General features: G+C 40.7%; 1 protein-coding gene across 4 annotated transcripts in view; it reads left to right on the forward strand.

Annotated features, from left to right (window-relative positions):
* PROSER1 (proline and serine rich 1) overlaps positions 1-13,792 on the forward strand; it is an 81,076-nt gene that overhangs the window by 54,131 nt on the left and 13,153 nt on the right. For 3 of the 4 annotated variants that reach the window (XM_040340364.1, XM_040340365.1, XM_040340362.1), the window contains exons 10-11: positions 6,710-6,853; positions 11,029-11,130. In XM_040340364.1, the coding sequence (XP_040196298.1) occupies positions 6,710-6,853; positions 11,029-11,130 (246 nt within the window). The remainder of the gene's footprint in view (positions 1-6,709; positions 6,854-11,028; positions 11,131-13,792) is intronic. The other variant, XM_040340366.1, reaches the window with a different exon arrangement.

The raw sequence follows: 13,792 nt of genomic DNA on the forward strand, positions 1-13,792 counted from the left end.
GAGTGTAAAGAAGAAGAAAAAAACGTGGCAGTTCTGTAAGATATGCCAATGTTAAAGCCTGTGCTTAAAGGAAACCTGTGCTGAAAAATACAGAGCTTGGCACGACTCGCTTCCCTATGAAACTACTGGTTGCTTGTCTGATCTCAATCATGGATGTGGAACAAGCATGCAGCTAACGAAGTCAAGAAAGTCAAAACTTCTGTTCTGCAGACTTGTTCTGGTTAATGACTAGTGAGTATTAAAGTGGTTGTTAACCCTCACATATAGCCAGTGAAGTGACTGGCCTCAGATGATAGAGATGAAACAAATCCTCCTACATAACATAAAACGCATCTGCAGTATTCTTTTCTCTACAACCATTCAAAGTACAAAATGTATAACGCTTGTCTGGGCGTACAGAAAAAAAAGGGGCCGGAAAGCTGAAGTTGCACTCTACAGAGCTCAGCGAGGAGAACCGAGAGCCGTCAGTCAGCTGGAGGTCTTTCCCCTGTCACTAGTTTTCTCTTGGTGTCAGGACAACTTGTCGTCATAGGTGATTCATAAGCATGGCAGAGGAATGAAGCAGCAGACAGAAATGACACTTAGTACTCTGGATTGAGACAAGTACACACCATAGAGCAGTGATGGCCGACCCTGGCATCCCAGATGTTTTGGAACTGCATTTCCTATGATGCACTGCAGAGTGCATGAACACCATGGGAAATGTAGTTCCAAAACATCTGGTGCCAAGGTTCACCATCACTGCTATAGAGGCATTTGCTTTGTTCACATTTTTTATGTCTGAGGTTTACAACCACTTTAAAGTGTTTTGTAAATGACCACCTTGTAAAACACATTCAGTTTAAAATTGAAATGTAAGGCAAAACATTTGTATATACAGCAAAAACAACAAAACATTATAAATCTTATTATTTTATTATAAAAGATTACATCCCCTCTGCTCTCAGCTGCATAAGAGCTGTGACAGGAGATACAGCAGCACACTGATCTTCATAGTAAAAGCCTGTGCAGAAGGGGTGTGTCAGGACTAGGGGTGTAACGGATCGTCCGTGATCCGAACGGGCCACCCTGTTCGGATCGGCACACCCCGCGATCCGCGGAGCGCTCCGGAGCCTAGGCCTAGGAAAGTCCCCGGCTTCGGCCTAGCTCCGGAGCGGCGGCCAGTCTTCTTGCCAGAGCCCAGCGTGACACGCCTCCCCGGGGAGGCGTGTCACGCTGTGCACTGGGCTCTAGCAAGTTGAATAGGAATGTTAGCAGTGAAGCACTGGTGTGAGAGGAGGGGGGGGGGAAAGGGGGAAAAAAGGGCACAATAGCAATTCACAGGGGTGGATTAAAGAAGAAGCAGGTGAGGCTGTTTGGGACTTAAAGTACAATCTTGATGTTTTTACAGCAAATATATATATATATATATATATATATATATATATATATATATATATATATAATTTGCTGTAAAAACATCAAGATTGTACTTTAAGTCCCAAACAGCCTCACCTGCTTCCTCTTTAATTCACCCCTGTGAATTGCTATTGTGCTCTTTTTTTCGGATCAGCAAAAAAAAAAAAAAGGTTCCTTTTTTTAATTGGTCCAAAAAAAAAAATATATTATTTTATTATATATATATATAATTTTTTTTTTTGGACCAATGAAAAAACGGACCCTTTTTTTTTTTTTTTTTGCTGATCCGAAAATAATCCGATCCGTGACTCCTGATCCGAGGATCGATCCGTGAGTTTTTTGATCCGTTGCACCCCTAGTCAGGACCAGGGCTGTGGAGTCTGTAGATAAATGTTCCGACAATCTAAATTTAGTAGGAGTCGGTGCATTTTTTGCCGACTCCGACTCCAGGTACCCAAAATTTCCTCCGACTCCACAGCCCTGGTCGGGACAAGTCTGATCATTGGAGGATAGCTGGCGGAGTTCCCAGCACAGCTAGAGAACTGACCACAGTGTGTTCTCCTGCTTTTAGTGTGGTCAGTCTTTAGTAGGCACGCAAGGGGACTAGCAGGAACACCAGAGATTTCAGATAAAGGAAGCAATACAAAGAGAACAGGATATGTTTTCTTATAAGTACAGCAGACACATTAAGAATATTGGTATAGAAAAACCTTGTGCTAAATATAGATAAGACCGCTGCTCTTTTACTACTCCTTGAATATGAGGAGGTGAATATACGGTGCTCAAAATATAAGAGATATGCACTGTCTCGTGTGAATCAATAAAGTGAAATATTGTGAACAAACGCAGAAATTACCACCACGAACATAGGTGTCCTTTTATGAAGCGGTGAAATCTCTTCACTGCTTCATTCGCAGGCATTCACATTGGAGATCTATCTCCTCCTGGATGACTGTTTGGAGGAGTGAAGCCATCTACCAACACTGGAGAACGGTCCCTGATACTGGAATCTCGTGGGACTTTACGAGATTACAGTACCAGAAATTCACAGAAACACTGAGATGTCAGTTTATTAAGCAGTGATAAATCACTGCCCAGTACACTGACAGACGGGTGGTTAATGTTGATAAAATAACGAGACCCCCCTGCATTTTATATATATATATATATATATATATATATATATATATATATATATATATATATATATATATATATATATATATATATATATATATATATATATATATATACACATACATACATACAGGGAGTGCAGAATTATTAGTCAAATGAGTATTTTGACCACATCATCCTCTTTATGCATGTTGTCTTACTCCAAGCTGTATAGGCTCGAAAGCCTACTACCAATTAAGCACATTAGGTGATGTGCATCTCTGTAATGAGAAGGTGTGTGGTCTAATGACATCAACACCCTATATCAGGTGTGCATAATTATTAGGCAACGTCCTTTCCTTTGGCAAAATGGGTCAAAAGAAGTACTTGACAGGCTCAGAAAAGTCAAAAATAGTGAGATATCTTGCAGAGGGATGCAGCACTCTTAAAATTGCAAAGCTTCTGAAGCGTGATCATCGAACAATCAAGCGTTTCATTCAAAATAGTCAACAGGGTCGCAAGAAGCGTGTGGAAAAACCAAGGCACAAAATAACTGCCCATGAACTGAGAAAAGTCAAGTGTGTAGCTGCCAAGATGCCACTTGCCACCAGTTTGGCCATATTTCAGAGCTGCAACATCACTGGGGTGCCCAAAAGCACAAGGTGTGCAATACTCAGAGACATGGCCAAGGTAAGAAAGGCTGAAAGACGACCACCACTGAACAAGACACACAAGCTGAAACGTCAAGACTGGGCCAAGAAATATCTCAAGACTGATTTTTCTAAGGTTTTATGGACTGATGAAATGAGAGTGAGTCTTGATGGGCCAGATGGATGGGCCCGTGGCTGGATTGGTAAAGGGCAGAGAGCTCCAGTCTGACTCAGACGCCAGCAAGGTGGAGGTGGAGTACTGGTTTGGGCTGGTATCATCAAAGATGAGCTTGTGGGGCGTTTTCGGGTTGAGGATGGAGTCAAGCTCAACTCCCAGTCCTACTGCCAGTTTCTGGAAGACACCTTCTTCAAGCAGTGGTACAGGAAGAAGTCTGCATCCTTCAAGAAAAACATGATTTTCATGCAGGACAATGCTCCATCACACGCGTCCAAGTACTCCACAGCGTGGCTGGCAAGAAAGGGTATAAAAGAAGAAAAACTAATGACATGGCCTCCTTGTTCACCTGATCTGAACCCCATTGAGAACCTGTGGTCCATCATCAAATGTGAGATTTACAAGGAGGGAAAACAGTACACCTCTCTGAACAGTGTCTGGGAGGCTGTGGTTGCTGCTGCACGCAATGTTGATGGTGAACAGATCAAAACACTGACAGAATCCATGGATGTCAGGCTTTTGAGTGTCCTTGCAAAGAAAGGTGGCTATATTGGTCACTGATTTGTTTTTGTTTTGTTTTTGAATGTCAGAAATGTATATTTGTGAATGTTCAGATGTTATATTGGTTTCACTGGTAAAAAATAAATAATTGAAATGGGTATATATTTGTTTTTTGTTAAGTTGCCTAATAATTATGCACAGTAATAGTCACCTGCACACACAGATATCCCCCTAAAATAGCTAAAACTAAAAACAAACTAAAAACTACTTCCAAAAATATTCAGCTTTGATATTAATGAGTTTTTTGGGTTCATTGAGAACATGGTTGTTGTTCAATAATAAAATGAATCCTCAAAAATACAACTTGCCTAATAATTCTGCACTCCCTGTATATGTATATGTGTATGTATATGTGTGTGTGTATATATATATATATATATATATATATATATATATATATATATATATATATATATATATATATATATATATATATATATACATACATATACACACACACATACACACATACACACATACACACATACACACACACACACACACACACACACACATATATATATATATATATATATATATATATATATATATATATATATATATATACACACACACACACTATATATATATAATGTGTGTGTGATAAAAAAAATAATATATATATATTCGCACTATTTATATAATTTACATGGTTACAGTGTTGGGGGGGGGGGGGGTGGTCTGAACGAGGTAGAAATTAAAAATCTTCCTCCTCAGATCCCCCGTGGATTCCCTCCCCGATTCACCACCTCTGAGTTGGTGAATCGGGGAGCGTGAATTCTGACACAGATCACCAGTGAAGCGCTGAGGTCACATCTTCATAAACTGGCCGTTACTGTGTCCGTCAATAAGGATTCTCACTGTGTGGAGATCATCGGCGGGAGAACAAGTTCAAACATCTTCTCCCCCCGATGATCTGTTTCATAAACTGTTTATGAGCTGTGATCAGTGGCGATCCTTGGGATCACTGCTTCATAAATGGACATCATAATGTAAAAACGTCAAGCGAGTTCCAGACTGTGTAGGGCTGGGAAGCTAATTAGGAGGCTGCTTGAGTGATCCATCGAGGAGGTCGGGTTGCATACATGAGGAATCCCACATATCTTAACCTCATGCAATACATGATCTCTTTTATAACATGGAGATCATTGGGATCTGGTAAGAGGCACATTTTAATTATATTTGGGGAAAAATGAATTGAAAATCTTTCACTGGGAGTGGTTCACTTGATTTTAAGAAAGATAGAAAGATTTGAACATGGATTGAAATGAAAACACCAGGACGCTTTTTTGTGTGTGTGTGTATTTTTTTTTTGATGAATAATTTTCGGTTGAATTTTGGTTTCGCATTATGTTCGTTTAATCACATGGTGGTAATTTTTGTGTTTGTTCACAATAGTTCACTTTATTGATTCACATGAGACAGCGCATATCTTTTATGTTTTGAGGAATATGAAATGCTGGGGTAACAAACACTTTAAGGCCTTGGATCAACATATCGGGTAGGCAACTAGCATTTTCAAAAGCAAGACCTGCCAATGGCAGCTGGTGTATTTTTTGTTTCAGTGCAAGTCTCCTTTAAATATAAAAGAATAAGTACCCAATTTTCTTGCATACTATTCTAACTGTTTAAAGTGAAAGTGTCACAAAGTTAAATGGTAGAAAAGAAGGTTCCCCTGTAAAGGGATACAGTATTATACTTGCCTCACCCACATTGCAAATTGTCACCTTCTTTAACTTCTACAGTGCCCAGACGTTTTCATCCTATATTCTTCTAGGGATATTGGATTCCTGGTCCGTGCCAAGAGCTTTTGAGTCCTTTTTTAGTCTGTCCCCATGTCATTACAGGACAGAGTGGTGATGTAGGGGTCATCGGAAGGAACCGTAGCACTCATGGGGACCAGGAATCAAACACTTGTGGAAGTGTGTCATAATATAGAGGATTCTGTAGGCACTGCAGCACTTGAAGATAATGGGAGAAGTTAGTATATGTCCCTTAACGTGGAACCTCTTTTGTGACAACTTTCATCCACTTGTGAATGTGTGGTCAGTGGCATCAGTCTTCTGACGCAGAGAAGGTTTCAAAGCCCTGCTCTTGCTACCCATGTCTGCATTACATTGCTGTCCCTTTTGCACCTTCTGCTGTATACAGCGGAGAAACCGAGTCTCCAAGTCCTGCATTACGTTACTGTTCCTCCATTGTGTACAGGAGCAAGGGGCATCTAAAACGCAAGGTAAAGCGCTTGGAGGGCATCACTTTGAGACAATGCGCTCAATTTGCCCCACAGAGGACCTTGCCCTTATGAGGCTCTATTTAGTGCAATTTGTTTTATTAAACTTTGCATGTACGAATTGTATACTTCTCAAGCCAATACAGTGGCAAAGTACTAACCAACAAATGTAACGGGTGCAATTTAGGTTGAATGCTATGAATAACATGAACACAGTGTGTCTATTGTTTCATACTAAGATAAATGTACAAAGACTGAAGAACGAAAAATTGTCTTTTGTTGCTCTTTTTGGACCTTTAGATTCTGAGTACACTATTTTAATTGTAACAATAGATTGACAGATAAAATTTTGAACAGTACGTTATTGTTGGCTCCAGAGTTTCTGAAATCTTCGGCAGTTGCAAGTAAGGCATTTAATGACTGTGGCTTCCAGTGAATTTAATTACGATTATTCAGCCTGCTATGGTACACATTAATGTTTTATGTAGGTTTTTACTGTCTAAAATGCTGAGCATGCACAGAACTGCATGAAATTGTGTCAGGGCTCTGTTTGTTTGTCTTGCTTTTTCTATTTTTTAGATTACTATGGGAAGACAATGGCGGTAAAGAAGGAACAGTCAAACTTAAGTACCTCTGGAGAAGGTCAAAGTTTATCTGAAGGGGGAGGGGCAACAGCCAATAGTACGAATTGTCGGGATTGGGCTAAGAAAAACGAGGACTACAGTAACTAACTTTATTCTGTTTACTGCAAATAATCACTGTTTTGCACAACACCAGCTACCACTGAATGCCTTGCAGATACCCCAGACACTACTGAATAATGGAGGGAGGTAAAGTGGTGGGCCTTCAGAAATGAGACCTCCCTATCACTCTGAACAGTTTTTAGCAGATTCTATTTTGTAGGATCTTCTTCCCTTATTTATTTTAATATATCTTTTTATATTTGTAAAATTGGAATTTTAAAATGGCAATCTTGCCCTTTAATCAGATTTAAGCTCAGTTCTAGCACTTTCTGACAACCTGATTTTCCAGTATCGCAAATTTTACCCATGCACTAATTTTGATTTGATTCGCAGTACCCAGTACTGGATTTCTATTTCATAAAACCTAATTGATATCAGATACAGCACATGGTGCTCCTGGCAGTGTGACTTTCTAAAACTTATTTTTTAGTGGTAAAAAGGGAAGCACTAGGAACTTTGAAGAGATTTGCACTCCCCAAAATGTGTTTGAATCCGGCCAGCAGTGCCCATCCTTAGCTGGATTGTTGTGTTTTTTTCTTATTTCTGTGGACCTTTCATCATGCAAAGTGCAGTCTCCTATTGCAACATGTCACCGTTCGTGCTTTGTAGTTGTGGCTTTACCTCACCTGATTGGTTACCATGATTGCTGTGTTTTTGTACTACTTTGTTACATAGCAACTACTGGTAAGTTCAACATAAGAGAAAAAAAAAAATCAGCATGTTACACTCAGTTTTGCACTCATACAATTTTTTTTTTTTTTTACTGTAGCTTTACGATGAACACTCCGGCATATTTATCCTGCATTCATAAACGCTAGTTTTGCTAGTCATGCATTGTAGTTCTGCCTTCCCCTTATATGGGTGGTTGCCTTGAGTGCTGAATTTTGTACTCTCGTTAAATAGTGACTGCTGGTATGTTTGACCAAAAATATTGGCATGTGACTCTTGGATTGCATGCTTCCATTTTTCCAGTAGATCTAAAGTGAAGAATATACAGGCATATTTAATAAACGCTAATCCTAAAGAGTATCGCATTCAGCAATTGTTTCCAAAGCTTGAAACCGCTTTCTTGAAGTCATAAAAGCACATTTCGGCTCTAGTCTGGGACTGTTGGAAGTACTGGCTATAACCCAAATGAACATTCAGTAGGTATCCCCTGGTGTTTAGAAAGCTGTGGGAGAGTACTTGGTTTCACTCCACAATTGCTTGTGTTCAGACTAGCATCTATAAGCTTAAAGTGGTTTTAAACCATAAATATCCAACATGTTTACCTGCTCTGTGTAATGTATTTTCATAGAGCAGCCTGATCCTCCTCCTTCTCGCTCCTGGCTCCTCCTGTCTGCTGAGTCCCCCCATGGCAATCGGCTTGCTATGGGGAGCGGGAGGGGGGAGATGACATGTGTGGGCTCGCGGCTGGGCTATGTCTGTCCCCCCCCCCCCCCCACTCGCTTGTCACTGGCTGCGATTGTCAACAGCAGGAGCCAAGTGCTCCCTCTGCTGTCTCTGACCCAATGAGGATTGAGATCGGGCTCATGTAAGTATAAAGGTGGGGATCTTGGGAGGGAGTTGCATGTAGAAGGTTCTTTTACCTTAATGCATTAAGATAAAAAAAAATAACTTTCAGCCTTTACAATCGCTAGAGTGTATTGAGGTAAAAGTCACTGTCTATTCCCCTACCTTCCCGGAGTCCCTCCATTGAACCAGCACTATGCCCATCTGCGGATCTTTACTCCCCTCTCCTGCACTCGCTGGCTTTGCTGAGAGCAGCGGGAGTCATTGGCTCCTCCTGCTGCTGTCAGTAAAATCGTATGAGGAGGTTATAGGGGAACGATGCATGCTGTGTCTCTATGGATGCACACAGCCTGCCTTGGTTGCATGCCCGCATGTGTGCCCACAAAGCAAGCTGCTTGCCACGGGGGCACGTGCAGAAGAGAAGCAGACAGCACTGGAACCTCAAAGGCTGTATGGGGCCGCTGTACACAATACCCTTGCACAGAGCATGTAAGTATAAAGTTGTTCTTTTTAATTCAAAACATTTTTTTGACTTTGCAACCACTTCAAATTTCCTGTGTATATTTTGAAAGGTCAAAGCTGTTTTTTTTTCTTTTTTTCTAAGCACCATTTGCCCTGAATTTCTAACATAGATCCTAAAGTACATGCAGGCTGTAACGGGCATTATCTGGTTTCAAAAGATATTTAGAAAGCTCCAGCACACTGTGAGAGACTAACTCTGTGAACTAAGCTTTGCAGACACTTTCTGAATTCTTGGTAAATGCCTGTTAAATTAAGACTGTTCAGACTAACGTTTGGCTGAAATGCTTGTGTATATATGTGGCTTTTAAAAGCATCAAGCCGTTTTCTTGAAGCCCTCTGAGCACTTTTTTAGCTTTTTTAGCAGCATTTTACCAGAAGCTTCAGCAGGCACTAAACAATACTGGTTACCAGGCTGCACTATGCAGAATGACTAGGTTGTGCTTTATTGAATGATTGCTAAACATGCCAGTCAGACTTCCATTTACAAACAGAGACTGTATGTGATTGGCCTAGTAAGGGTTAATGTTAAAGCTCATCTCCGGGGAAAGGAAAAATCTTTCCTTGCAGTGAAGCTGCCCCTGCACTGCAAGGGTTGAATGCTCATTTTTGGTACTTGAAAAAGTACCAAAGAGTTCAGCTTTATAAAGTCATCATTTTGATTTGTATAAAATACATAACTTCTATAAGTGTGTTTTTTGTTTTGTTTTTTCCATATAAGACTTTCCAAAGCCTGTTGGAAAGGATTTCTATGTTGCAAACCCCCTTAAATTGTAACGCCCTAATGTACTAACTCAAATTCATTGTTTCCATAACAAATACTAAATGTAATAGTAATTTTAAATTTTGAAACTAATTCTGTCACAGTAAATTATATCCTTCTGAAGATTTCAAATGTAACCATAGATAATACAATCCTGAATAACGCAATGCAGATTTAGGATAAGCAAAGGTGGCTTTCTGTTTCATATGTATTGTCTGCCCATGTTTATGTAGTATTGGTGTGTTCATATCTTAAACTAATTCAATTTGTGTAATTTAAGGCCTGCCGTACACTGAGCGAATTTCGTGGTTGCAGGAAAGAAATTTTGCTTTTTTCCAACCCCCCCCACCAACACAATGCTGATGTAGGGATCCCTCCTGCCAGGCCATCATTTTTCTCCCGGAGGGGAAACTGTCTCTGCTGGGAGAAGATAGCGATTATCACTAGAGGCTACAGCAGAATTCTGACAGGCTGGTTGTACCCAAGTGGCTCGATCAACTTGGTACATTCAGCCTGCCCATTAATGGTTCAAATCTTGGCCGGTTCCTGCTAAACCAGCCAAGATTCAAACCGCTTATGGCTGGCCTTGTGTCAGGCTACAAACTGTAGCAAGAATTAAAATACTCTGTTTTGACAGCATGTAGGGGAGTCGGACAGCAGCTCTATAACGTTCTCCAGGGGGCTGACATCCACCTACACTGCTTTTATCAACAGCACAGTTGTGAGCTTTAATTGTTTCATTTGTGTAATACAGTACATTCACAATTTTGTCACTGCTTTAAAATGGCATGCTGTTGTATCTTTTGAATTTCATTCTTTAAAATCAACCAAACACTTATAGCTTCTATGGCTCTACAGATAGGGACTGTCCATAGACGGTGGAGGCGGCTAGATGCAAGTACCATCTGACTGCTGTCAGGTCAAAAAAATGGGGTAAAGAGTTGCAAGGTTGCTACTGGTCATCTTAAAGAGAATCAATCCGCACAAATTGCTCAACCTCTCCAAACAATGTTCCAGCCTCCCCCTTAAAACTGTAGTCCAACTTCCTGCCAACTAGGATATTTCTCAATCCAGCCCATTAGATACCCGTGGGCTGCTATAGTTAACATTTAAGTACAGTGTTGCTGTATATTTCAAATGGTCACTTTTTTCATGTTTAGTTTGACCTATTACTCTATAAATGCTCCATAGTACATTTCAAATTATGATTATACTTTGTAACTTGATCTAGTAGCGTTACTTGCAAAAGCACTTTAAAGGCATAAATAAAGATAGGTAGGTAGGAAATTCATAGCGTGAGCAAATGGAGAACTAAGAAAAATGTAATTGATATATAATATATTTTTTTTCCTTTTTTATAGGTGCATATATCAATGGTACACATATTTCTGCTATGAATTCTACCACGTTGAATACAGTTCCTCCACCCCCTTATTCTCCTAATACTGCTTCACAGTCCACTGGTAAGATGACAACTTTGGTATGTATGTATGTATGTATGTGCAGCTGTGCTCATAAGTTTACATACCCTGGCAGAATTCATGATTTCTTGGCCATTTTTCAGAGATTATGAATAACACAAACTGTTATTTAACTCATGATTATGTGTTTGGCTGAAGCCATTTATTATCAATTAACGGTTTTACTCTTTTTTTTTTTTAAATCACAATGGCAACAAAAACTACCCAAATGACCCTGATCATAAGTTTACACCTGGTGATTTTGGCCTGATAACATGCACACAAGTTGAATGGCTATTAAAGGTGATCAACCTCACCTGTGATCTGTTTGCTTGTAATTAGTGTGTGTGATTATATATTTATATGTGTGTGTGTGTGTGTGTGTGTGTGTGTGTGTGTGTGTGTGTGTATGTGTGTGATATATATATCAATGAGTTTCTGGACTCCTGACAGACCGTTTCATCTTTGAATCCAGAATTCAGTGCAGCGCTGGATCAAGAGTCATGGTAAAAGCAAAAGAATTTATCAAAGGATCTGCAGGAAAGGGTAGTTGAACTGTATAAAACAGGAAAGGGATATAAAAATGCCAATCAGCAGTGTTCAAAGCAGGGCTGTGGAGTCGGAGGAAATTTTGGGTACCTGGAGTCGGAGTCAGCAAACAATGCACCGACTCCACTAAATTTAGATTGTCGGAACATTTAGGAGTCTAAACATTTATCTACCGACTCCACATCCCTGGTTCAAAGTCTAATCAAGAAGTGGAAAATGAGGGGTTCTGTTGAAACCAAACCACGGTCAGGTAGACCAACTAAAATTTCAGCCACAACTGCCAGGAAAATTGTTTGATGTAAAGAAAAACTCACAAATAACTTCAGGTGAAATACATGACTCTCTGAAAACATGTGGTGTGGCTGTTTCAAGATGCACAATAAGGAGGCACTTGAAGAAAGATGGGCTGCATGGTCGAGTCGACAGAAGAAGGCCATTACTATGCAAATGCCACAAAGCATCCCGCTTACAATACGCTAAACGGCACAGAGACAAGCCTTTAACCTTCTGCCACAGTCATTTGGAGTGATGAGACCAAAATTGAGCTTTTTGGCAACAACCATAAATGCTACATTTGGAGAGTCAACAAGGCCTATGATGAAAGGTACACCATTCCTACTGCAAAACATGGAGGTGGATCGCTGATGTTTTGGGGATGTGTGAGCTACAAAGGCACACGAAATTTGGTCAAAATTGTTGGCAAGATGAATGCAGTACGTTATCAAAAAATACTGGAGGAACATTTGCATTCATCAGCCAGGAAGCTGTGCATGGGACGTACTTGGACATTTCAACATGACAATGATCTAAAACACAAGGCCAAGTCGACCCGTCATTGGCTACCACTGAATAAAGTGAAGGTTCTGGAGTGGCCATCTCAGTCTCCTAACCTCAATATCATTGAGCCACTCTGGGGAGATCTCAAATGTGCAGCCCAAGAATTTACAGGGATTGGAGGGTTTTTGCCGAGAGGAATGGGCAGCTTTTACCATCTGTGAAGATAAAGAGCCTCATCCACAAATACCACAAAAGACTTCAAGCGGTCATTGATATTAAAGGGGACCCTCTTAAGCTTTTGCGTGTGTTTTATTTTTTATTTTTTTTATTATGCAGCTGAGAACAGAGAGGTGGGGGAGGAGAAAACGGCAGTACACTGAACGGCTGTGCAGGGGGAGCAAAAGTTTGGTCATTGGAGGAGAGCAGGCTGAGTTCTAAGCAAATCTATAGAACTGACCACTCTGTGCTCTCATGCCAATGTGGTCCGTTTTTAATAAGAAAGTGGAGGGACTGGCAGGAACACCAGGGATTTCACACGAATGGAAGCAATGCAAAGAGAGAGAACACAATACCTTTTAATACAAGTGCATGGTACTGCAGGTACATATCTTGATTATGAAATGTGTTTTACATACTCCTTTAAATGTCAACACAGCTGGGATCTCTCCACAGGCAGTCCCCCCCCAACACACCTTTTACAACACATGTTGAGTCAGGATCACGGATCCACAAGCAAATGTTAATTTATTTGTCCACGTTTTTATGGGTATATCATGCACAGTGCCAACAAAAGAAAACGCTCTCCCAGTTTACCAACAGTGCTGACTGAACTCTCCAAGCACATGCTACCGGGTGCAAAGTCTTATGCCCCGCACGCACCGGTTTTCCCGTCAGAGAAACTGCGATAAGAGCTTTTCGTCGGGAGTCCCAACCGTGTTTGCTCCATCTGACTTCCCACAGGATAACTGCCGGGGGGTGGGGTGGGGTGGGATGGGATGAGAGCAGGATCTCTCTACGTCACTGCGTGTGCATGAGGCCTTGATATGTAAGTTCACCTTTACAGAAAAATGTGTAAGGTGAACTTATAATTCACAGAGGAGCCGATCTCCTCTGGCTCTCCAGATGATTAGTAAAACTCTATCAGCTGAGATATGCCTGTGTAAACAAGGCATATGTCAGTTGTGACAGGGGGAGGGACATCCTGTTTCTCTACATAGCAGAGATAAGATCAGTCTTTTCCCTAGTTAGCCACTTAAGACCCGGACTATTATGCAGGTTAAGGACCTTGCCCCTTTTTGCGATTCGGCACTGCGTCGCTTTAATGGACAATTGCGCGGTC

This window comes from Rana temporaria, chromosome 2 (genome assembly GCF_905171775.1).
Source record: "Rana temporaria chromosome 2, aRanTem1.1, whole genome shotgun sequence".
Classification (NCBI taxonomy): Eukaryota; Metazoa; Chordata; class Amphibia; order Anura; family Ranidae; genus Rana; species Rana temporaria.